This window comes from Amphimedon queenslandica, unplaced genomic scaffold, assembly GCF_000090795.2.
Source record: "Amphimedon queenslandica unplaced genomic scaffold, v1.1 AMPQUscaffold_13389, whole genome shotgun sequence".
In the NCBI taxonomy this organism is placed as follows: domain Eukaryota; kingdom Metazoa; phylum Porifera; class Demospongiae; order Haplosclerida; family Niphatidae; genus Amphimedon; species Amphimedon queenslandica.
In genome coordinates this window covers 80811-105532 of record NW_003546375.1, presented here as the reverse complement: position 1 = coordinate 105532, position 24722 = coordinate 80811, and the positions used below count along the sequence as shown (strand labels likewise).

The following is a 24722-nucleotide window of genomic DNA, read 5'->3' as shown; positions in this document are numbered from 1 at the left end:
CGCTCTCTCTCCCCCTCTCTCTTTCTTCCTCTCTCTCCCTCCCCCTCTCTCCCTCCCTCTCTCTCTCTCCCTCCTTCTCTCTCTCCCTCCCCCTCCTCTCTCTCCCTCTCCCCCCCTCTCTCTCTCATTTCTCTCCTAATTAAACCAATGCTACCATATAAGCAGTCCCTAAGCCACGTTACAGTTTACCTAATTACATTCCACATTAGGCTACTGAGCCTTATTCCACAAAGAATGAGAAAAATGCACCAACTTTACTACTACTACAATAATCACTATCAATACACATCACTTGCAAAACCACACGGTCACTGAGACACAAAGTCCACTCACACTATCTCACACTACTATGAGTATACACATGCACATGTAGGTCAGGTTACAGTGCACTTATTCCTTACGTAATATACAAACAGTTTTCATTATTATTATTATTGACTACTGTGCTCTCTGTACTTGAATGGAGGAAAAGTCTGTTTCCTTTATGATGTTAATAATATAATAAGAATTAATTAGCAAATACAGTGTCTATCTTAATAGATTCCATTCATTGCAGATTATTCCATTAATGTATGAGGGATGGCACTATGGGGGCTGCCCACTTGTGGCCGATCTTTTTCTCTCTCCTTCTCTCTCTCTCTCTTTCTATTTCTCTTTCCCAAAGATTTATTCAATATAGTATAAATGAAAACAGAACAAAAAGATACATAAACTAGAACTCAAAGGAAATCAAGAATATACTAAATCTGCTAAAGTTTAGCAGTTTGTTTATAAAAACAATCATTCATTGAGAATCATCAAGTCACAAATGAGCATCAGTAGTGAGAACACTTAGCAATAACAACTGGGCATGGCTGGCTTCACATGAAATACACATCACACACAAACAAGAACATTTACTTTTAATAGCATAATACTATTATACATTAACACGAAGAGTACAAGTGGATATCTATTACATATAAGGTGTCATAGTAATGTATTAGCATAATAGTATACATTGACTTTATTTTGCTTTTTGTATGCACACAGTTGTATATTCTATATCACAAGGGATGGCAAGAGTAAGGGATGCCTACCTTTACAAAATTGGTAAGCTTTGACATACAAATAAGGACTGTGATAAAGTGTATTTGCACAAAAAGTTGAAAAGGATCTACTTCCTCTCTTTCTCTGTCTGTCTTTGATTCACTTCATTGTTTGCACTCTCAACCTTTTCCCCTTGTTGCTCTACAGGCTCTGAAGATTATTACTTAAACCACAATAATTATTACAACACTATGCTACAATCCTGTACTAGACACACAAAATACAAGGACACCTTATTAACGAGGGCATTTCGTGATGTGCCAATTAGTACCAGTACATTACAGAAGTGCCACTGAAATGAGGACAATTCTCTGTATTGAGGACAGGTTGTGTTATGGCACACAGAAAAGCATGCATGCATGGCCAAATTGCAATCATTTTTATTTACAATCAACAATCATACCAAGGAGCATAGTGAGCAAAGGTGCCAAGAGGCCAAAAAGTGAGAGAGAAAAAGAGAGAGAGGAAGTAAAAGAATAAACATGCAAAGGGCTGACAGTAAGAAGTATCATACATTAAACTCACACCTCAAAAGATCCTGCAAATTATGCTACAATCAATTATGAACGTTTTTGGAAGCAATACAAAAAACCGTGTTTCAATCTGAGGGCTAACCTGAGCGCGGAGCGGCACCATGAAGAAAGAGCGAGTCTTTGAAGCAGGACCAGCTTCAGTCAGCTCAGATCGGCGTCCAATACAAGTCACTGTGTATTTTGTGTAGGAGCAACTGGACGGGAATGATGTTATAAAACAGTAGATTAGTGAAGCTCATAATAATGTATCGATTAAATATTCATAGCCCATGCCCCACGCCTACCCACGTGTAAAGAAAATGGCGTCCAACAGCAGGAGATCATCAGGCGCTGGGAGCAGTCGTAGGAGTACAAACGGGATGCGAGAGAGGGCGTCTATCCAGTACAGAGATGGGGAAATGACTAACGCACACAGACACTTCCTACAGAGCCTCATGTCAAAGAGGATCATGACCAAGAGAGAGGCAAAGAAAACTGCCTCTGATTCACATCGACTTTACAATGAAGAGAGTGAGTGATAGTAACCGTTATATATAAAGTACATTATTAAGATTTATGTACTTGCTAGTAGTCATTATAAAGAGGATATGTGTGCTAAATACATTCATATAGCTCATCATGAATGAATATCATTATACTGTCAACTAACACAGAAATAAGTTTTGTTAGACATCAAAAAGTAGCCATAGAAGACAATGTAGAGAAGACACAAAGAGATTTTCCCCCAGAATTGCTTTCTATTTTTTTGCTATGTATTTCTGAGTGGCATTAAAGTCAAAGTCCTATTCAACTGTTACTAGTAAACTCGTGTAGTTCGACTTTCAAAATGGAGGTGTAGGTGTGTAGATTATAGAAATAAACTTATGAATAATTTGGTTGTGCTCAGAATGTATATCCTTAGTTACATGTTGCTGCTAATTATTATTATCCCATACTGTAGGCTCTGGTGAGGGTCCATTATTTACAGAGTTTGTTCAAACAATCAACGCTAAACTTGAGAGCCTTGGTTTTAAAATCGGGATGAGTAAAGTGGAGCACGACGGCTCGGAGTGGGTTGGGTTTGCAAACACTAGCAGTACTGGAGGAGGTGATGTGATCCAAAAGGCATCAGGACTGGGACTAGCTGAACTGGAGTTCTTCCGTACCTGTGTAAGAAGAAGAAATATGATAATAATTGAAGGGCTCTGGTTGTAAAAAGGGAATTAAAATGATTCCTGTATATACATTGTGTACATGTAAAGTTTAAAATGTATGAATAAAATAAGATGCATAGAATGCACTATGCCCCAATAGCCCATACATTTAAAAATGGCTCCGAATCACCCCAATTTTTATTACACTTTTTGATACATATAGATGTCCTTATGCTATGTAGAAAGTTTGAGCTGATTCTGACTTTAAATTGTGGAGTTACGAACATTTTAGTAAAATCCCAAAATTCAGAAAAATACCCAAGGCATTGAAGGCAATAGTCTTTAAACAATGGCTCTGAAATTACCTCAATTTTTATTGCATTCTCTAATACATGATTATTGATGTCCTTATGCTCTACAGTATTTTAACAGTGTTAGGCCAGTTTTGGTAAAGACAGCTTTATTGCCCATTTCGACTGAAGCCCTTCATTAATAATAATTCTAATAATTGTTTTTGTTTATATTTGGGCCAGGATGTTTGGATCATTTAAAATTAAATTATAACATCATTATTTATTTATTTATTTATACAGCTGCAGCAGATGGTAACAGAAGAAAATAATGGCGTTGCTTCCAGCAGTGCTCTACTGGCTAAACTGAATACACTTCAACGTAAAATGACAGGAAAAGCAGCACAAGATTTACTAGTATCACTGACCAAGGACCACTGGTTTTTTGAGGTTAGGATTTATGATGTTTCTCCTAACTTAGGAGAAACATCATAAATAGATGTTTTTAAGGGAGCATGTACATGTGCATGTACATATAATTATATATGTACGTTCCCCTTGGTTTTGGCTTGGAAAGTTACACTGCATGCTTCCCAAAGTGTGCCTGTTTATCAATTCACCCGCCAAAATCACAACTTAAATGTACATTGTATATGCATGTATGTATATACAAACTCTGTTGGGATTACATGTATGTTGTAACAAAGTGCTTATTGTTTTATAACAAAGCATTAGATTGAATGGCAGTGGTTTGATTCATAAACTTTACGCAAGTTTATGTATAGTGAGAGAGAGAGAGAGAGAGAGAGAGAGAGAGAGAGATTGTAGGAGAGACAAGGAATGAAGTGGGACAAAACAAGTGAGGAGAGAATTATGTAGGAGAGAAAGAGCAAGACTTAAATCATTTCCAAGAATTTGACTAATAATTTGAATATCGTACTCTATCGCATAAAAGTGAAGTGTGTAGGACATTAGGAGTATTTGACATACTTTAAATAATATTAATTATTTGTTATTAGTTGACGATTAGTGAGATATGTCACTGCAGATGGTAGACATTTTTGAGGACATTTTACTACAATAACACAATGAAACTTCTTCCCTCCCCTCCCTCCTCTACCATTTCACATTAACATTCCTTAATTCATCATTCCTCTCTAATTTCCAGCTACATGTACATGTACACATGAATGACAATGACATATGGTCACATTATGTAAATATTAATAAATCTCTCCCTCTCACTGTCTCTCACTCCCTCTCTCTCTCTCTCCCTCTCTCTCTCTCCCTCCCTCTCTCTCTCTCTCTTCCTCCCTCCCTCCCCCTCTCTCTCTTTCTCTCCCACACCTTAAAGATATCCAGAGGTCATTATTGTATGGGTCCAAGGTGTTTCATTGAGCTTCTTCCATTTCTTCCTGAAATAGTTGGGGAATCCATTGAGGAATGTAGGCTTTGCTCCAATCGTGTTGTCATGGTATAATGTCAATACATTTGATGTATTTATGATCTGATGTTTGTTGGTAGGGGGACAGGTGTTTGGGATGTGATACTAAACTACACACGTATTGTATTGTGCAGCTATCAAGGAGGTATAGATGAAGGAGAGAGGGAGAGAGAGATGTTATCACTTATTGCATTAATTTTATCATTATTATTACTATTACTATTATAGAGGTCAAGTTAAATGCCCACAGTGTCATGAAGAATGGGAAGGAGAAATACCAACATTGGAATGATAAAAACAATAATAAACAAAATCAAACAATAACAACATTGAAATTATTACACATTTACATCACTTATTTATGACTGTATGATTACCACAACAATTAAAATTATTAAAATCTTTTCTGTAGCTCTGTGTGTCTGTTAATCACAGTCAGTATAATTTCGTGTGATATTCCAGTGAGAGCTTTCATTGATATCTGACACTGACTCCACCCATTGACCATCCCCACCATCCTCTCGTCTCTCCGAACCTGTAACATGTACATGTACATAATGAGTGGACTGTCCTATCAGAATTCATTTCATTAAAGCTCGTTCTTGCATAGTGGCCAATAAAATCCTACAGAGAGAGGAGGGAGAGAGAGAGAGATGAAGGGAGAAAGAGAGATATATATGTACATAGTGTATACATAAAAGGGTGTGGAGCATTCTTTCTTCACTTACTCAATGTCATTTTTTGGTGTTCTCAGGATATCAAAGTATCTTTGAAGTTTTTTCTCTAATTCCTACAAACACGTACATGTACATTATCATATTACAGTACATCATTATGAGTAATGCGATACTACACATGTACATGTACATATATGAGGTATAGACGATTAGACATACCTGTACATTAGCTATGAGTATGGAGTTTTGCTTCATTAGCTGCTGAATGCATAACTACATAATGATATGTACATGTCGTAGTAAAGAATAAAATAGTTCAGTAGAAATAATAGTAAAATTTAATAGTAATGGGCTATCTAGATGTACATGTACATGTATATGCAGTTGTGTATTATACACATGTTCATGAACATGTGTGCATGCTTATGTGTAAATAGTACATGCATGTACATTGTACAGGTGCATGTACATGTACATGTATGTACAACTGGTAGAAATTGGTATAAATGATATAATGGTATAATTTTGTGAGTAATTATTATGTGCATTATGTGTGTATAATTATGTGTGTAATGGTATAATTATTGTGTGTGTGTGATTAATTAATTTTACTTCTGTTGATCTGATGCATTGCTCTAATTTCTGACAGACTGAGAGAGGGACTTGTTCCAGACGATGATTAATGGATGATAAAGCCTCAGACCTTTGATTAAGAATCTGTAAAGAGGGAGAGAGAGAGAAAAAGACAAAAGGAGAAAAGAGAGATACATGTACGTACACATTAGTGACATTACCCTACACAAGTACATGTAAGGGTGTATATTTCACAAGGATAAAAATTATTTTTGCAAATTTCAATTTTCACAAAATGAAGGCCTCAATCATGCTCCCATTTATAATTTAAGTGCATGTGCACGTGGTTTGTGTGCATGTAATAAAATTAATCACAAAACTGATAAATATTATTTACCAATTGCTGCAAGTGAGTGACATGGTCTGTATAGTCTACCATTACATCCTGGAGCTCTTCTGTTCCTAAAAAGAGAAATACTCATTCTTAATGACTCAATCTCTCATAGTACGTACTGGTACCAGGTATGTCTTCATCATCAAATTGTGATAAATCGGACTGTTCAAGCTCTTTCTCTTCACTTAATATTTTATCTAACCTATACAGTATAAGAGAGAGAGAGGGGGGGGAGAGAGGGAAAAGAAGAGAGAGGGGGAGGTAGAGAGGGAGAGGGACAGAGAGAGAGGGAGGGAAGAAAGAAAAAGACGAATAAATAAAACAATCGTTATCCAACCTTTCATTTTCTTTCATCAAAGCCATTGCTTTTTTCTCAAGTAGTTTCACTTCTCTCTCAATATCTTGCCTCTCATTAGTCTGACCCTGATGCCCTCCTCTACCCTCCCTCTCTCTCACTCCTCCAGTAGCAGTAGCAGTAGGTGAGGGAGGATATGGTACTGGAGTAGCTTCACTGCATGATGTGTCCGACTGGTCCTGATGAGCTTTCCAATAATCGACCGACTGGTGGAGTAGAGTATTGAGATAAGAGTCATAGCCCCACTTTTAAGGAAGAGAAGGATATGAAGAGATAAAACAATTTCAAGAAAGAAAGAATGTAAAACAACAAATTCAAGTAAATGAGCATGTATGTACATGTACATGTATTTCATGGCCCAAATTTTCATTTTTGAAATACAATAATTAACCTATGCACTGTAATTGAAATTGATTTTTATGGTTTGATTTAAGAAACTAAGTTTTCTTGAGTTTGATAAAATTTATTTTGTAGATTTAAGCCAGTACAAAAAAATTAATCCCTGTACATGCATGTACATAATAAAATATACTAAAGTCCATTTGTGTTCACCTGAGCTCTCATTTTCTTGGTATAACTTTTGACTTACAATTTCTATTGTAACAATAAGCATACCAGTGCATTCCTCTTCTTTTGCAGCATCTATTGTGATACTTAAGAAGCAGCTGTAGCTCTCTCCAAATTGTTTGTATAACTCATGCAGAAAGTACAGCCATACTTTTCACAATATTATTGCATTGTGTTATTGGGCAGGGTCTGTAATCACTTCCTGGGCTCAGTGAATGCAAATGGACTTTAGTATTAAGAATGTACAAGAGTAGTATTATGAATAATGTATTGAGAGAGAGTCATAATAACCGGAAAGAGAAGAACATGAGAGACGAGATAAAACAATTTTAAAAAGAGAATGAAAAGAATTTAAAACAACAAATTTAAGAACAAATCGAACAATAATAATAATGTCCAAGTAAAATATTTATTAAATATTTTAAAATATATTTTTTAACAATTAAATATTACATGTAAGTAAATATTAACCAACAGTTGTTACAATGGTGACTGGTATTCTTTGTGATTAAAATTTTATAAAAATTTTGATCAAAAATTTGAGAACAGACTTGCATGTACATTTAAATATGTACATGTACCGTGAATCCATAAATAAAAACCTGGGTGCCTATTTCTTAAAATGACATTTGGACCTCAAAAAAGTAAAAAAAATTAAAAAACTTAAGCCAACAGCTGGATTTAAACTCAGGACCTCACACAAGTGACCTCAGGAAGGTTAACCAAGCATCTAGAAGGCATCTATGATACTTCAGGGCTACATTTGCATATCTACATGTATATTTGCGTATTTGCATATTTACAGTATCTCATGCATTGTGCAGTATTTACATGTACATGCATACTGGTATATGTACATGTACATTACATGTATTTATTGGCCACGTTTGTATAGTATTAAAAATAATGGACCCTCCATACCAAACTGTACATGTACGTACAAGTGAATGTCAAACATTCTCGGATTCTATATAAAGCATGTGAACTGATTATCCTTCATTACCAGTCCTCATCACTGGACAATAGCCTAACACATTACAATCATGACTTACATAATGGAACTGATCAGGAAAGGGGCTATATAAGACACCTGCTACAGGCATAAACCAATTAGTACAGGCATCTGTACTGTATGCATACATGTACATGTACATGTAGCTATGGTATACATGTACATGTACATGTAGCTATGGTATACATGTACATGTACATGTAATGTACATGTACATTGAATTAGGCATGTGCACATGTACAATGTACATGTACGTATACTTGACATTACTTGTACATGTACGTGTATGTAGAATCATACATGTACATGTACATGTACATGTACATGTAGATAGGCGAATGTACATGTATTCTGACTGTGCATGGCTTTGTGGCTGCACTGTATGTCTGTGTGTACAGTAAGTTATAATCAAATATTCTCAGCTAATTATTGTGACAATACTGTCTCAGACGATAGGCTATACTGACATTATAGGCTCAGATAGCATACAAGTAAATTCCACAATAACGAATTCAATTATGATCGAATATTGGCTGTATTGTCACTTCATCGGCTCGAGTACATGAACATGTAAGCTTTCCTTCAAATCACTGCTGTAACCATGACAAAAATATAAACGTCAGCTGGTGCATGTATGTGTACATGTATGTACACATGTACATGTACATGTATTTGTTTTTCTACAATTGAATGAATGGACACACACATACATGTACATGTAAATCACACGGATTTTTACACATTACATGTACATGTACGTGTATACATGTACATATGCACATAATTTAAATCCTAAAATTTCATACAATTTTAAAGAAAATTCAGACAAACAAATAAAAATAAAACAAATTAATAAACAAATACAAAATAAATTAAACATACATGTACGTACAAGTTCCAAAACTATAGTACAGTATGTGATATGAAATAATAATAACAAAAATAAAATGAAATGAATTACTAAAAAATAAAATGAATAACTTAAGGAGACAGTTGTTTGCAGGTATTTAATTTAGTGAATTTTAGTGCTTTAAAAAAATAATACAAAATAATAGTGATACAGTGTATGTGATAAAAGCTACATGTACAGTATTGAGTTTATTAAATGATTTGTCAAAAATTAATCAAGGTGTCTTTAATTTGTAATTATTTCTTATGGCTTATTATACTCGCTGTACATGTACAGTACATTATACACATGTACATGTACATGTACATGTGTATGTAATAAAACCCTGTCCAAGGTAGATTAGCAATTGTACAGTAAATGCTCACTTTGATGTCAGTGAGGATTGATGAATAAAGAGGAGGAGAGTTTTTGATAATGAGGGAGAAGGTTTTCGAACATTTTTCCATCTGCTCAGAACCATTCTTCATAATGTCATTAGAAACATGATTACCGTCTTTCTAATAATAATAATAATATAAAAACACACTAGCAATAAAGGACAGGTACATGTATGTACATGTGCAATTATTACTTTATTTACAATTTTTGCATAATTCTAAAATTTGTTATCAAAATCAGAATCAAGCTTTTAGTTACATTTATTTAAATACTTCAAAGCATCGTGGCCAATGCTTTTTTCAAAAAATGGCTCCAAAATCACCCTCAATTTTTATTACATTTTTGATACATATCGATGCTGTGTAGAAAGTTTGAACTGATTCTGACTTCAATTTTCTGAGTTATGGCCATTTTTTTAATGCCAAAAATTTTGAAAAATACCCTGTACTATAGCCCAGCCCATGCTTTTTTTGAAAAAATGGCTCCGAAATCATCCCCAAATTTTATTACATTTTCTGATACACACTGATGTTCTTATACTATGTCAACAGTTTGAGCCAATTCAGACTTCAATTTTTCAAGTTATGGCCATTTCTTAATGTTCCAATTTTTCAAAAAATCCCTGTACTATAGCCCATAATTTTTTTCTAAAAAATGGCTCAAAAATGACCTCAAATTTTTATTACATTTTCTTATGCATATTAATATCCTTATGCTATCTAAAAAGCTTGGGCTGATTCCAACTAAAAGTTTACAAGTTATGACCATCTAAAGAAATAATCATGTCAAAATAATAAAAATACTTTCATTGTATAACATGTACCGTAAATCCTCAAATAAAAGCCAGGTGCAAATAAACGCCCGTGGGTTAGCAATAAAATGGAACTATAAATAAGCAAATGTAGCCTAAAAATATCACAGATGCCTTGTAAATACTTCGTTAAGCTTCCTGAAATCACTTGTGTGAAGTCCTGAGTTCGAATCCTACTGTTGGCTCAAGTTTTATTTTTTATTTACTTTGTTTCGAGGTCCAAATGTCATTTTAGGAAATAGAGGCCCGGGCTTTTATTTGAGGATTTACAGTACATGCATATTAATGGGAAAATAGCAAAGGTAAAGCAGTTCATACAACTGTTATTGTAAACATTTGCACCATTCTTTTTGTCTGTCCTTCTCATGGGGCAGTTTGAATGGTGGAAAATGCACTTTTGTTACACCTTGTTCATAACCATTTAGTGTATGTAACAGAAATCTTTCCTTAATTACCATTTTGGCAATTACCATATTTTACTGATTAAACGCCCGGGCGTTTATTTCTTAGCAGCAAAAAAATGTCACTGAAAAAATACTTCGAGCAGTACAGAACCCCCAACTCTCAGTAAGTCAGGCCAGGCTCTAAATAATAAGCACTTTGGAGCTATCAAAACAGTGGAGCATTATTTTTGGTAGAAATATGCATATCTGCGCGTACAGCTAGAATATAATGACAGGCGTTTCTTTGAACCAGGCATTTATACGGTAAAATACGGTAGCATTTTGATGCTGAGGGTGCTTGAGCACCCCCCCTCATGCCTGGGCTCAGAAAAAAATTACTGAAGTTCTGGAATCTTGCATCACCTCTTAATACCAAGCCTTACCAAGCCTCTTAATAAAGTTATCTAGCCTCCTGATTATGATTTTAGCAGTTTCCAGTGCTTTAAGGAGTGATCAGAAGTAGCAGTATGCTTAAAATTATCTTGACCCTCACCCATAATTGACAAAAATGAATGAAAAAAAATGCCGTTTTACCGCCGTAAAAAGTGGGCATAGTCAAAATCGCAACGCACCTTGCACGCTCCTAATCACAACTTCTGCAAACATCTGTATCCCAGCAACTCCTTTCCAAATTCCTAGATACGTCCCTGTACATAGCATAATGCAAACCATAATGAGCATCATTCTCATAGAGCTGTTGCACGCAAGTAATCAACAGGGGGGGTGGCTATGACTGTCCGCTATCTTGAGTGGCAAGAATGTACATGGAAAGAATGGAGATGCAGAAACAAACTGGGATTTTCCAACGACGAGACATCATACTTGACTGTAGAATATTATGGAGAGTTTTTTACTCAATATCTTCACTTCCTAGCTTGCATTAGCCTGTATTGTAAACTGCAAAATTTATTTAGATTTTTCTCCATTGTCCCCATTCGTTCCATGTACATTTTTGCCACTCAAGATGGCCGACAATCATAGCCACACCCCCTTTATTTATTTATTTATTTATATTTACTTCCATGCAACAGCTCTATTGCTACGTGGCCAAAAATTTGCCAAATTAACTACAAAAATTTACTAATTCACCAAAATTATGCCCAAAATATAACCAGCTATACTTTAATCCTTACTTTATTGAAGTATCTCGTGGTTTTATTAACAGTAGGTGTGGTGTGAAGCGACTTGGGACAAAAAACATCGTCCCCACACAGAGCGGACCCTCTTATCTTCATCAAGAGCTTGTACTGGTCTTCCTTCCTGGGAAGGGAGAGTGAGCGGGACGGGAGGGAATGAGTATTGAGCCGAGGACCAGGGAACTGTCTATCCGCCATCTTTATTTGGTCGCTATGCCAATGACGTTGCTAGGGCAACTGACCCAACCCCCTAGCAACTAGTAAAAATAAACTCAAAAAATTAATATAAAATTAAACGAATAAAATTAATTGTAAGTAATAGCAAGATTATGTATTTTTTAATACTCTTGGCAATAGGTGGAAGCAAGATTAGATAATAATGAGAAATCAAATAGAACTGTTTGCAGAAATTTTCAAGACTTATAGCCATTTCAAAAAAAACACTGACAGTACTGTCAGTCACCGTCTGAGTTGCACCAAGCGGACTATGCCATATGGTCCTTTACATTGAGCCAACTGTAAAAGAGCTAGGATACTATTAGTTTAAAAATCAATGATAAATATAGTAAGATATTCCAATATAACTGGACTGACAAATGCATGCCTTGCATGTGCATGAAAACCTGCTGTATGCACTGAGAGGAATCATTACCATCGACAAGAGTGGATTCACTCTTTTCATCGAAGAAACATAACCCAGATTTTGATACTGACTTTATTTGAGTTAATTAAATAATTACTGTTTAGATTAAAAATATGCGAGTTGCCACAGGAAATAGTAATTTCTAAAATACCAGTATATATCTCTAAAAATTGATAATGATTATGATGATCAAATGTATAAGTGTGTATTATCTGATGTTTCTCAACTATGATTATTCTACATTTTGTTTCAGTCACTAAGTCTAAATGTTCTGTCAAACTATAAATAAAAATTATTCACATGTTAGCTGATTCTGCTCAGTTTTTTCCTCTTATTTCTTCATACACAGGATTAGTAGTGGTGATCATTGAAGTGTGGGACTGATATGCTTCATTATGTGAAGTAGATATCTCTTGTTGCGACGAGGCAAACCCTGTAATTAATTAATTTATATTAAACAATAGTACACTTACTGTACAACTTCCTCTTGTATGTGACAACAAGCAAAATGAGGCTTATTGTCAGTAGTAGTAATAATACAATAACAACGCCCAATGATGTTGCTGTGATAACTATAATAACATTTCAATAAAATTATACTGAATTGCTATACAAACCTGTACTGACATTAAGAGTTGTTGAAACAGTTGTGGTAGTAGAAGGTACATGTAATTGTGTAGTAGTAGTAGTAGTAGTAGCATAGATAGTAGTATTGATAGTGGTGACACTGATATTAGGAGAAGGAGGAAATATATCTGTTAATGTATAATACTGTAATAATAATGTAATGTAAACACACATACTTACCAAATGCTAGTATAAATGGTTCACTACTACCAACCTCATTACTAATACAATACTGATATTACATTGTTGATTTAGTGGCACTAGTACTGATCCTGTTATATTATTTGGCTGTTTAGTGTACTCTATTACATAAGAGCTACTAAGCTCTATGCTACCAGTATCATTACAATGTACAGTAACTGTAGCACTGCTAGGTGCCTCACCAATACACTCTAGCATTACCTAGTAATAAGGAGAATTTATAATTACTCTATAATATTTCTTACTTGTACTTTGAACTGTACAATAGTAAGCATGTTTTGTGCAAAAGTTTGTTCTATGGAATCCATAGAACAAACTTTTGCACAAAACAGTACTGGAAACAGTGCTTTTACTAACTGATCCAGGAACTGTGTAATACATCAGAAGTGATAATGCTATACTAACAATGTCAGTTAAATTATCAGTTAAATTGTGTAATTATTCCACACATCTTTAGGTCTATTGGATAGTGTTGGTGATCTGGATTATACCTTTATTAATGGATCCAGTGTATTATTAACATGGACAGCTCCTTATACACTGGATAATGTACCTATCACTGGATACTATATAGTCAATGGATCAGTGAACATTACTGCTACTAATAATAATTATACATTATCAGCTACTAATCCTGATCCCTGTATATTAAATAATGTATTTGTTTCTCCTATTACAAGTAATGATGTTGGAATAGGTTCATCTAAAAACTATCAGTTTTTATCATGAAACAGGTTAGCATTATTATGGTTTCATGTGTATGTTCTCAGTGAATCTTTCAGTTCCTCTCACTGTTCCTCCTGTATCAGTGGTACCAGTAATTGATGGACAAATAATATCATTGAATATCAGTGTTAATGTAAGCAAAATAGTCATAATCAATCAATGAATCAGGAGCCCATGAATTACACTTTATAGGTCAGTAAGCTATGTAGTGGTGATTATCCTAATGTTATACATGTTATTATATGGAATATTAATGTGGTACAATACAGTAACCAGTATACCAACACAAGTTAATGATCAACTGATGATTACTGGAGTAATAACTGTACCAAATAATTTAAATACATTTATTGTTAATGTATAATTGGGTAATAACGGAGGAGAATTTTTGCATACACCTTTTGAATTTGGTAAGATTAATAATAGACTAGTTTACCAGGTAAAATTATTATTTATACGCTTTTAGGTTATCTTGGACCAGTTACTAACATTAACTCATCAATTGACGACTGTTCTACAATTGATATAACATGGATTGCTCCTACAGTTGATGATAGAGTATCCATACTATACTATATACTAAGAATATATGATGCTGTTACTGGTAGTCTAGTGGATACTGTATCAGTATATGATACTAGTTACCAGCTTGTGGATAATAATTTATTTATTCATCGTTATACATATGTTATAACTGGAGTTAATGAATTAGGAGAAGGAATATCTAATTATAATACATTCTCATATCAAAGAGGTACAGTAAACAAGAATATCATCTTAATTTCACAATCATTATTACACATTACTATAATACATCACCTTGCTCAACCAATTATCACCACATAAGCCAGATATGGCATTAAAGAAAATACCGGTAAGATATTGACATGAGTAGAAACATGAGTCTGTAATATCATAGATAACCAAAACATAGCCAGTAACTGGTTAGCAGTCTTTTAGTTTATCAATCAAACTATAATAAACCAACATGTACAATTTTTATACTTCATTATTCAACAAAATTTAAACAAATGAGTCATAGATGTATGCGCCGAATGCACTTAATAGAGAGAGAGAAATAGTTACCAGACTACACTAGAATTAACAATGATAGTACAATTAATGATGATAGTACAATTAATGATGATAGTACAAAATAATGATTACAATTAATATGATTAAAAGTGATGATAAAAAGATTGTGTCTGCTCCATCTACTGATTCTAATTGTACATTATAAAGAAGACCCATACACACTCATTGTTATTGTGATGGACGTGGAATCCTTGTCTCAGTAGCACGTGCTGATGAAATGTTTGGGCGTGTCCCTTTGGCAGCAGAATCCTCACAACCAATCACAACAATGCTTGGGGCTTCAGTTGTACCAGATAAAACTTCATGAGCTTCTCCTATAAACAATAGAGGGATACAATATGAAATATTATTAGTAGTGGTGGGAGATATATCAATATTTTATCAATACAAATGATATTTTACAGCATCGATTCGTATTGGTATCAAAATTTTGAAGAAATTTGGATCAATACGCTGATCACGCCCATTTATTAAGGTTAAATAATATTAATAAAGAAAATTTTAATAAGTTAGTAACGTATAATACACACACGTGGATACACATGCATGACAACATTGACAAAAAACTGTCAATAATAAGAGGTGTGACTCCATATGTGTGGTTTAAATATTGTATCAAAACTGTATCAATACTCCGGATGTGGGCTGATATCGATCAGTATTGGATCAAATCTATTTTAGTCAGTATTGCCCACCACTAATTATTAGTGGGCAATAAATAATATTATATTAATTGTAGTGAATTTGAGCTATTTGCAATACAGTTATTTTCAGGGGAATGATCAAAGCCAAAATTTACGTATAGGTTATACACCGAGGTCGAGGTTTCTATGGAATTTATTTACCGAGGGACGCAGTCCCGAGGTAAATAAACCCATAGCAACCGAGACCGAGGTGTATAACAGTCTTCTACCATGCCAAATCTGTAGCTAAGAAACTACCCATGATTAGCAAGACTTTATAAAAGCAAAAAGCCTCTTTACTTCTTTGTATCTTCTTAAAAGAAACGGGAAAATCTCTTCTCCACTCGCGCCACGTGTGTACAGTAAAACACGCCCAGAACACGCCTTTCCAATTCCACTCCACCCATTAAGAAGTTTATCACATGGCCCAATGCTTTTGAGGCTCTATTTCTTTCTTTTCAATGTTCTTTGCTGCTTTCTCTGCTAAAAATGATTACTCCAGATGCCATAGCTATGCTTCGAGGTAAATAATTAGAAACCTGTTTGCTCCCAGGCTGTCCGCGAGGTAAATAACTAAGAAAACCTGTTTGACGACTTTAATAAGTTGGCCATATTTACCTTGGCGAGGTAAATAAGCGATTATATTTACCTCATATGATGCAATCTGATTGGTCAATTGCAAGTAGGCATGGTAGAAATGTAGTTTGGTAAAATAAGTGTCATCCAAGTACCATATGCATGTACATGTACAGCTGTGGTAAATTTGGATGGGGGAATTTTGGCAAATGATAGCCACACACTTGCCAGTATAAAGCCGACCCTTTTTGAGCATGTTCAATGGCACATGGCCACAAATTTGCCAAATTAAAACTTGCAAAATTGCCAAAATTTTGCCATCCAAAATTACCAGCTACTGTATCATTGGTAATTTTTGAGGGTCCAATATTTCACATTTTTTTCCAAAATTTCCTTAGAAGCTAATATTTTTCAGTATAAATATTTATGGCTGGCAGCTAGTAAACTTGGATCAACACCATTAGCTTCCAATACATGGCTTATAGTTGAAAATACATGTAGTAGTTAGAGCTCTACATGGGCCGGCCCCGTTAATTAGTTTTTCATTTGTGGGTAGTAGGGGTTAAAATTTCATGGATAAAATGCATCACAAAATTAATGAAAATTAATACCCCACAAAAATTACCAACCATACGGCATACAATACATGTACATATATGCCTTCTCTTCTCTTTTCTTCCTTCCCTCCTTTCTCTTACCAGGTTTCCTAAGTCTAGAGAGAGCAGATAATAGATTATAGTCAACAACAGGAGGAGGCTCCTCAACAGGTTCCCATCCAACAGGAGGAGAGCTAGGAGGAGATATAAAGAATCTATTGGTTTGAGCCGGCAAACTTAATTTTCTTTCTCCTATAGTAACAGGCTAAAGAGAAAAAGAAAAGAAAGAGAAAAGGAGAGAGGGGAGACAAAGAGAGAGAGAGAGAGACAAATAGACAGACAGAGGGAGAGAGAGAGGGGGAGGGAGGGAGGGAGATGGAGAGAGGGAGGGAGGGAGAGGGAGAGAGGGAGGGAGAGAGGGAGGGAGGGAGAGGGAGAGAGGGAGGGAGGGAGAGGGAGAGAGGGAGGGAGGGAGAGGGAGGGAGGAAGGGAGAGGAAGGGATGAAGGAGGGGAGGAAAAGAGAGAGAGAGAGATGTGATGAGGTGAGTGGGATTTGTACATGTCATGTACATGTACATGTACGTGTACATGTGAGGAGGTGAAAGTAAGAATGTAACTTCATTGTATCAGTAACAACATTTTTTACAAATTATTGACAATGTTAACTGCTAAAGTGTTAACGATAAACAATAAATCCTTTTATATTATTACGCATTACTCCTTCACTCAACAAGTACTAACATGAATGTGTGACATTTTGCTGAAAACAATTACAATGTACATGTACATGTATATGGTTGCAGAAGTATAATTAGATATAAATGTAAATTTACAAAAAATCATAATTATACAAAAGTAAATATTTTATCACAAAAAAATGATAATCTGAAACATCAACTATAAATTCCTAAAATGATAAGATATTTAACATATTCTATACAGTAAGGAATGTAATTGGTACACTACATGTACATGTACATGTACATGTATGTGCTGTCAGTTAAATTGTGGTGTCCGCTATAGAAAGTGTCTGTTGACAGAGGCCATACGGTATGCACTATGCACATACACGTGCATGTAATTATACATACAAAAATAAAGGTAAAATTAAATTTAGCAAATTTGGCGTTTTGATAGCCATTCACCAAAATAAAAATCTGCCATTTTTAGCCAATTATGCGCATGCTCGATGGCATGTAGCCACAAATTCACCAAATTAAAATCCGCCAATCACTAAAATTTAGCAATTTGCCAAATTTAACTCCCTCCAAAATTTCTCAAGTGCTAGACAGTATTTACATGTACAGTACATGTACAGTACATGTATTATTTTATTTTCAATTTTTCACCTTAACTGATTGGACTTTGAGGTCTGCTCCGTGAAACTCTGTCTTCTTCAATCCCTCGAGCGCTCTCTGCCCGCTCTCCTCATCCGGATAAGAGACCAGTACACGAGACAATGGCTTGATGTAGCTAAACTGAACCTCTGGGCTGTAGCAACGAAATATACCCTCGAATTCGGACTATAAGAAAAAAAAACTTAAATAAAATACTTTCAAAGTTCTATTCACCTTTAGAGACACCATAGGGTCCTCAGAGAAGACTACTGGAGGTACACCGACCACCCAAAACTTATCATGAAGTTCCCTCTTGACAGCAGCCATGCTTTTGTGGGCATGGGCATTGGGCAGGGCATATTTATCTAGCTCCTCCTTCATTTTTAGTATTAATTTTTTACCGAAGTGTGGCCATGCAGAAGCAGGAGCAGGGTTCTTCTTGTTCAGAATTTATTGATGTTTGTGACAAAGAATTAAGTGAGTTTTTAATAGGTATTTAAATGAGTGAAATGTTGCATTATCTGTCATTACATAGATATTACCCAGTTTCATCATGTTTATGATAAAATTAAGCCACTTTCTGCACATTGGAAGTCGTTTGCCATTTCATTACGTTTGAAAATAGATGCAATTACTTTGTGTGTATATTATTATTATATATGCATACACATTATAGATTTCAATAAAAGAAATTGAGCATGCATGTACTAATATTGGTAAGATAAACTCCAATGCACATACAAATGCTAAACGAATTTTTACTGTAGACATGTATGATCCATTATGGTATGAGAATACCAGTACACCACTACATGAAGCAGCTTGGAGGGGATTAAAAGATGAAGTACAATGGCTCATTGATAAGTTTGGCTACAGCACATATCATCGTGGTCTTCATGGTTGGACTCCACTACACTCAGCATCATATGGTGGGCACATTGAGATCCTTCAACTACTCATCCATCAATATGGTATTGATCCTAATGAAGGTGATGATAATAGTGTATCTAGTATACATATGGCATCTTATAAAGGCTACTTATGTATAGTACTATATCTAGTAGACACGTGTCACGTTCCTCCTGATCAACCAGACAGTAGCAGTAACACCGCATTACTGTACTCAGCAATGGGGGGCCATTCTGACCTAGTCGAGTTCTTTATTGAGAGAAATTGTAACACATCACAAGACAATAGTAATGGTGCATCTTTGTCTTTGTTAGCTTGTAAAAGTGGTCAATTAGCATTAATTCGAAAGCTTGAAGCAAGAAATCTGTTCGTACTAAATTCAACAGATTTTTATGGTTTTTCTGTACTTCATTATTCATGCATGTCTGATGGAGTTAAGCTTTTGAAGTACCTTCTAGATCAGTATCAGATAGCAATTGATGTGAAGAGTCGAAAAGGCAGTACTCCACTTCATATTGCTTCATGGTTTGCTTCATCATCAGTTGTTGAGCATAATGTTAGTATTCAAGGTAATGAAGCATTATTAGTTACTGATAATGATGGCAAGTTATGTCTACATTATGCAAGTGATGCATCTATGCATATTGAAGCTGCTTGTATTGTGTGCAGTAGACTTTTTGTGCAACATAATACAGCACGTATATATATCAATGGAACTACCATGATAAAGCATAATATTGACTGTCATAAATTTAATCAGAGAGCTAATTTTTTTTTATCTACTCTGATGAAAGCTAAAACATGCCCCAACTTTGACATCAATGCCATTACAAGTGATGGCCAGTCATTACTTCATTTTGCATCATACAGCTATAGCATTTTGATTATGAAAGCATTAAAAGAATACGGCATTGATTCTTCATTAGATTATAGAGGATTATCTCCCGTACACTTTGCTACCTGGTCAGTTTCTACCAGTGTATTGAATTATATTATATCTCAGTATAATCTCAATGCCAATGATGCTGATTATGAAGGCTGTACACCATTACTCAGCTCCTGTTCGTTAGGTAGTGTTAATTCTGTTAAATATCTTATTTATGATCATAGCAGTGATCCTACTGTCACTGATAATAACGGTATGACTTGTCTTCATTATTCTTGTCGTCATGGTCATATTGATATCACTCAATATCTCATTGAGGTACAACACTGTGATATTAATAAAACAGATAATGAAGGACGTATGTTAGTACATCATGCTGCATGGAGTGGTAACTTTGATTTAGTTAATTATCTTATTACTGGACAAGGTTTGTCTCCTACTGCAGTTACTAAGAATGGCCTCACTGCTTTACATTATGCCTCAATGTCTCTTAACTTATCTCTTGTTAAAGAGTTAATAACTACCTATCAGTTAGATCCTCATCAAGCTGACAGTAATGGTAAGCTACCAATTCATTATGCTGCTGAATCTGGCGATGTTTTATTACTGGAATTATACTTGAGGGATTACAAATGTGACTTGAGCCAAACAGATGACAGTGGTTGGAATGTTTGCCATTTTTCATTGTTCAAAGGTCGCAGCCATTTAATTAAGCATATAGTTCATCAATATCCTACATACGTTAGTTTGCTACATTCTAAGATTATACTACCATTAAATTTAGCCTGTTATAGTGGCAATATTTACTTAGTAACTTTTCTGATTGATGATTTAAAATGTGATGTCACTGCTTTAGACAAATATGGAAATTGTGTTTTAGATGCCTTTTCATCAGGTAATATTGATTTGGTACGATTATTGATACAACAGTACAAGCTTGAGCCTATCATTAGTAATAGTTCTGGTTTGACAGCATTACATGCAGCAGCAAAGGCTGGTCATACTCATATATTGGAATGGTACAGTCAGGAGTATAGTGTGGATATTACTAATCACACTGACAATAACAAGTACACACTAGCTCATGCAGCTGCTTATGGAGGTAAGCTAAATTGTCTACAGGAACTGATCAACAAGTATCACTGTGATGTTAATGCCACTACTACTGATAATGGTAGTACAGTTCTTCATAGAGCATGTGCAGGAGGCCATGTTTCTGTTGTACTTTATCTCACTAGTCTTCCTCAGTGTAATGTAGCAGCTAAGACTTATAATGGATCAACAGTTCTTCACATTACCTGTCAGTACAGTGACTCTCTTCCTATACTCAAGCATCTGGTAGAGAATCATCAGTTAGATCTTTGTGCCGTGAATGATGAGGGAATGGCTTCTATTCACTTAGCATGTAGTGAGGGAAGATTGAACTTGATCCAGTACATTATAGAACACATACCATCATCAATTGAACTACCTGACAGTCAACATGGTCGTACATCATTCCTTACTGCAGTGTACTTCAATCAGTTAGAAGTTATTAAGTATTTTATTAGTAAAAAGTGTAATCTATCAGCTACTGATGATGAAGGGTCTGTAGCAGTTCACATATCAGCAGAAAGAGGTCACTTGAATGTACTTGAGTATCTCATTGATAACAATTATGGTAATCCTAATGTAGTTGATTGTCAAGACCGTACACCACTACATGTTGCTGTTGCAGCTGGACAGTTTGAAATATTAAAATATTTACTGAGTAAGAGTATACCCTCAATGAGTGTTGTCTGGTTACGTGAGATAAAGCATTTATTAGACAGTCCTCATGACATATACAATAATCCACATAATGCTGTACTTATTAATGTACAAAATAAAGATGGTAATACACCATTACATCTTGCTTGTGGGATTGGACGAAAGGATATGGTGTCGCTATTACTAGAAACCAGTCTGTCTAACAATAACTTATTAATTACTAACAAGAAAGGACAGACATCATTACACTTAGCAGCTGCCTCTGGTCATAAGGATATTGCTGCAGCTTTACTGTTTTCAGTCACTGGTAGTTCTACTCATCATGATCTCCTTACAGCTAACGATGATGAAGGATCCACTGTATTACATACAGCTTGCAGTAATGGTCATATTGATATGTTTCATTATTTGATCAGTATTTATCCTCAAGGTGTTAATGTAATGGATAATAGAGGACGTGGTTTACTTCATGCAGCATGTGAGGAAGGAGATATTGGAATAGTAAAAACATTGATTGAGACACATGGATTGGATCCTTTATCAGAAGATAAAGATGGCGTTTCCTGCTTACATTTAATAAAAAGAGTTTATCTATACCAGTATTTGGAACCAAATATTACATCTAACCCAACACCTAAAGACAAGTCTGGTCATACTCCTCTTCATTATGCTTCTCGTTCTGGTAATATTTGTATGGTACGGTATTTCATAGAGACCTTCCCCTGTACTCCTGATGATCCTGATAATAATGGATACACTTCAGTTCATGGAGCATGTGAAGCTGGTAGTATAGAGCTAGTACAATACTTTTTAATTAATCTTCATTGTAATGCACTAGCTGAAACTGCCGATCGTAAAACCTTGCTTTATTACGCTACTATTAATTCTAATTTAGAGCTTGTTAGGTTTTTAGTTGTTGAATTTGGTTTAAAACCTTATCCACATGATATTGATATAGCTAAAGCAATTAATCCTGAATCAGCATTAGCTAACTATCTTCAAAAGATTTTCAATGATATGATATTTGATATGATCAAGGAAGAAAAGAGAATGAAGGAGGAAACTCATCACGAGAAACACGAGCAGCAACAGATTGGCCTGGAAACACATGATATCATATCTTAAACGCTCGCTACCTTAATGCCAATACCATCTAACCATCACAATTTTAGCACCTCTTATCACCAACATTATCACCTTCATACTACTTTTTGTAACAATTATAATTATTACACCTTATCACCATACTAATGTATATACCTATAATATCATGTTATACACTTCCTCAATATATTCACCAATTTACTTTTATATGGATTTAATAGCTGAACTTCTCTTTTCTTAATTTCTTTGATTACTCTTCAACTTATATTTTTCACTTTCTTCCTATTGAATAAGAAATAATTTTTTTATTGGTATGCAACTTTATTATGTATTGTACCTTTATTAAAAGTATCATTACCACAAATACAGTAAGTAATCCAAACCACGACACACTGGATAGTACATGTAATCTACAGGCTATATACCTTTCAATCATGTGCACTGATCAAAAATAATAGGCATTCCAGGTAATGATGATTATTAATTCTGGCTAGTACTGTATTTCGTAATAATGAGTATTGTACTATAGTAGACCCTAACTTATTAAACTTAATAAAGACTGTTTATAACATATTAAAAATTATGGGTGTTTTGTAGCTAATTTGTAGATGATGGTAAAAATAATAAGCTCATTTGACTAAATTTTTTTTATTTATTGCCATTTTTAGCCAATTTTTGAAAAATATTGATGTCTTATGCTATGAAGGAAGTTTGAGCTAATTCTGACTAATAGTTTTTAAGTTATAAGCATTATACAAAATAGGTTAATTTTTGAAAAATACCAAGGCTGTATATAACCTATAGTTTTTTCCAAAAACATTGGCTCTAAATTAAGTCACCCCAAATTTTTATTACATTTTCTGATACATATTGATAGCCTTATGTTGTGTAGAAAGTTTGAGCTGATTCTTAAAGTTATGTACAGCCATTAAAAAAGATACCGAATATTCAAGCCTATAATAGCCTTGGCTTTTTCCAAAAAATTGCCCTGAAATAACCCCCAATTTTTATTTGAGCTAATTTGACATATTTTCAAGTTACGGCCATTTTAAGAAAATACCAAAAATTTAGAAAAATACCCTATATTATATAAATGGCTATGTAATCACCCCCAATTTTTATTCTATTTTTGATACATATTGATGTCTTTATGCAATGTAAAAAGTTAAAGCTGATTCTAACAAATAGTTTCCAAGTTATGAGCATTTTAAGAATTGCTAGCAGTGACTATTACTCCATACATTAAGTTTACTGATGCATTATTTTTGAGCCAATCCCGATTAAAATTACATTTTTCACAAGCTATGAATCAAGAAGGAATCCTCCACCATGAAATACAACCCTGAAAGAGAAACACTTCATGTATATGATATACACAACCAACCTATTCTACATGTACATGTCCTAACCCCCTACTAATAAATGCTATTAAAACACATTGTAGTCTATGTATTTTTCATGGGCCACTCCTGTTAGTTTCTAGTATTATGTGTCTAATGTGACTATACATGTAGTACTGGTAATATCATCAATCCTTATTTTTAATTTATATCAACAGGCTTCTATTTAATAAAAGCATTTGATTGACACATGTATAGCAGTAGCCCCAAGAATTCCGATTGATACAGTCTTTTTTTGGATACTGGATATACAGTACATTAAATTTACATCTTCTCTCATTATTTCTGGTTTAATTTGGTGCAACAGTTGTTATTCCCAAACGTAGACCTCCACAGTATCTAGGATTGATTTTTAATTGTTATTCTGGCTATTTATTTATTTTTCTATTATTATTCTTGTTAATGCTTGCAAATTATGTTTTATTGCATGCATGTTTTGTCTAT

The 24722-nt window shown here is 34.6% G+C and overlaps 6 protein-coding genes and 1 long non-coding RNA gene across 10 annotated transcripts in view; 4 read left to right on the top strand and 3 right to left on the bottom strand.

Moving 5' to 3' along the window:
* Nucleotides 1-1806, bottom strand: part of LOC100640581 (uncharacterized) — a 13824-nt gene extending 12018 nt beyond the window's left edge. For both annotated transcript variants that reach the window (XM_019997001.1, XM_019997003.1), the window contains exon 1: nucleotides 1705-1806. The gene's annotated coding sequence lies outside the window, so the exon portion shown is untranslated. The remainder of the gene's footprint in view (nucleotides 1-1704) is intronic.
* Nucleotides 1807-1872: 66 nt separating this feature from the next.
* Nucleotides 1873-4889, top strand: LOC100639694 (non-structural maintenance of chromosomes element 1 homolog). Its single transcript, XM_003386860.3, has 6 exons — nucleotides 1873-2132; nucleotides 2563-2771; nucleotides 3349-3495; nucleotides 4400-4519; nucleotides 4570-4634; nucleotides 4718-4889. The coding sequence occupies exons 1-6, from the start codon at nucleotides 1892-1894 to the stop codon at nucleotides 4779-4781; spliced, it is 846 nt and encodes a 281-aa protein (XP_003386908.2). The 5' UTR covers nucleotides 1873-1891; the 3' UTR covers nucleotides 4782-4889.
* Nucleotides 4752-11989, bottom strand: LOC100639821 (uncharacterized). Of its 2 annotated transcripts, none has more exons than XM_003386861.3 (9): nucleotides 11743-11989; nucleotides 9343-9474; nucleotides 6471-6733; nucleotides 6253-6335; nucleotides 6137-6201; nucleotides 5779-5883; nucleotides 5386-5439; nucleotides 5218-5279; nucleotides 4752-5113 (listed from the first exon to the last, which is right to left on the bottom strand). In XM_003386861.3, exons 1-9 carry the CDS (start codon nucleotides 11941-11943, stop codon nucleotides 5071-5073), a joined length of 1008 nt encoding a protein of 335 aa, XP_003386909.2. In that variant the 5' UTR covers nucleotides 11944-11989; the 3' UTR covers nucleotides 4752-5070. The 2 variants fall into 2 exon arrangements, with proteins under 2 accessions (XP_003386909.2, XP_019852563.1); XM_019997004.1 differs by having other exon boundaries at nucleotides 6540-6733.
* A 1904-nt stretch (nucleotides 11990-13893) lies between these two features.
* Nucleotides 13894-14505, top strand: LOC109582330 (uncharacterized). 2 transcript variants are annotated; one of them, XR_002185035.1, is made up of 4 exons: nucleotides 13894-13950; nucleotides 13999-14134; nucleotides 14212-14352; nucleotides 14409-14505. It is a non-coding gene; the product is annotated as an uncharacterized LOC109582330 (long non-coding RNA). The 2 variants fall into 2 exon arrangements; XR_002185034.1 differs by lacking the exon at nucleotides 14212-14352.
* A 430-nt stretch (nucleotides 14506-14935) lies between these two features.
* On the bottom strand, nucleotides 14936-18604 carry LOC105312884 (calcipressin-1-like). Its single transcript, XM_011405871.2, has 4 exons — nucleotides 18465-18604; nucleotides 18243-18416; nucleotides 16995-17157; nucleotides 14936-15351 (listed from the first exon to the last, which is right to left on the bottom strand). Exons 1-4 carry the CDS (start codon nucleotides 18555-18557, stop codon nucleotides 15206-15208), a joined length of 576 nt encoding a protein of 191 aa, XP_011404173.1. The 5' UTR covers nucleotides 18558-18604; the 3' UTR covers nucleotides 14936-15205.
* Nucleotides 18605-19359: 755 nt separating this feature from the next.
* LOC105312882 (serine/threonine-protein phosphatase 6 regulatory ankyrin repeat subunit C-like) lies at nucleotides 19360-21845 on the top strand. Its single transcript, XM_019996995.1, has 5 exons — nucleotides 19360-20311; nucleotides 20372-20452; nucleotides 20837-21279; nucleotides 21331-21775; nucleotides 21817-21845. The coding sequence occupies exons 1-5, from the start codon at nucleotides 19360-19362 to the stop codon at nucleotides 21843-21845; spliced, it is 1950 nt and encodes a 649-aa protein (XP_019852554.1).
* A 45-nt stretch (nucleotides 21846-21890) lies between these two features.
* Nucleotides 21891-23163, top strand: LOC109582329 (ankyrin repeat domain-containing protein 16-like). The gene has a single exon (XM_019996998.1). The coding sequence runs from the start codon at nucleotides 21943-21945 to the stop codon at nucleotides 22897-22899; it is 957 nt and encodes a 318-aa protein (XP_019852557.1). The 5' UTR covers nucleotides 21891-21942; the 3' UTR covers nucleotides 22900-23163.
* The last annotated feature ends 1559 nt before the right edge of the window (nucleotides 23164-24722 follow it).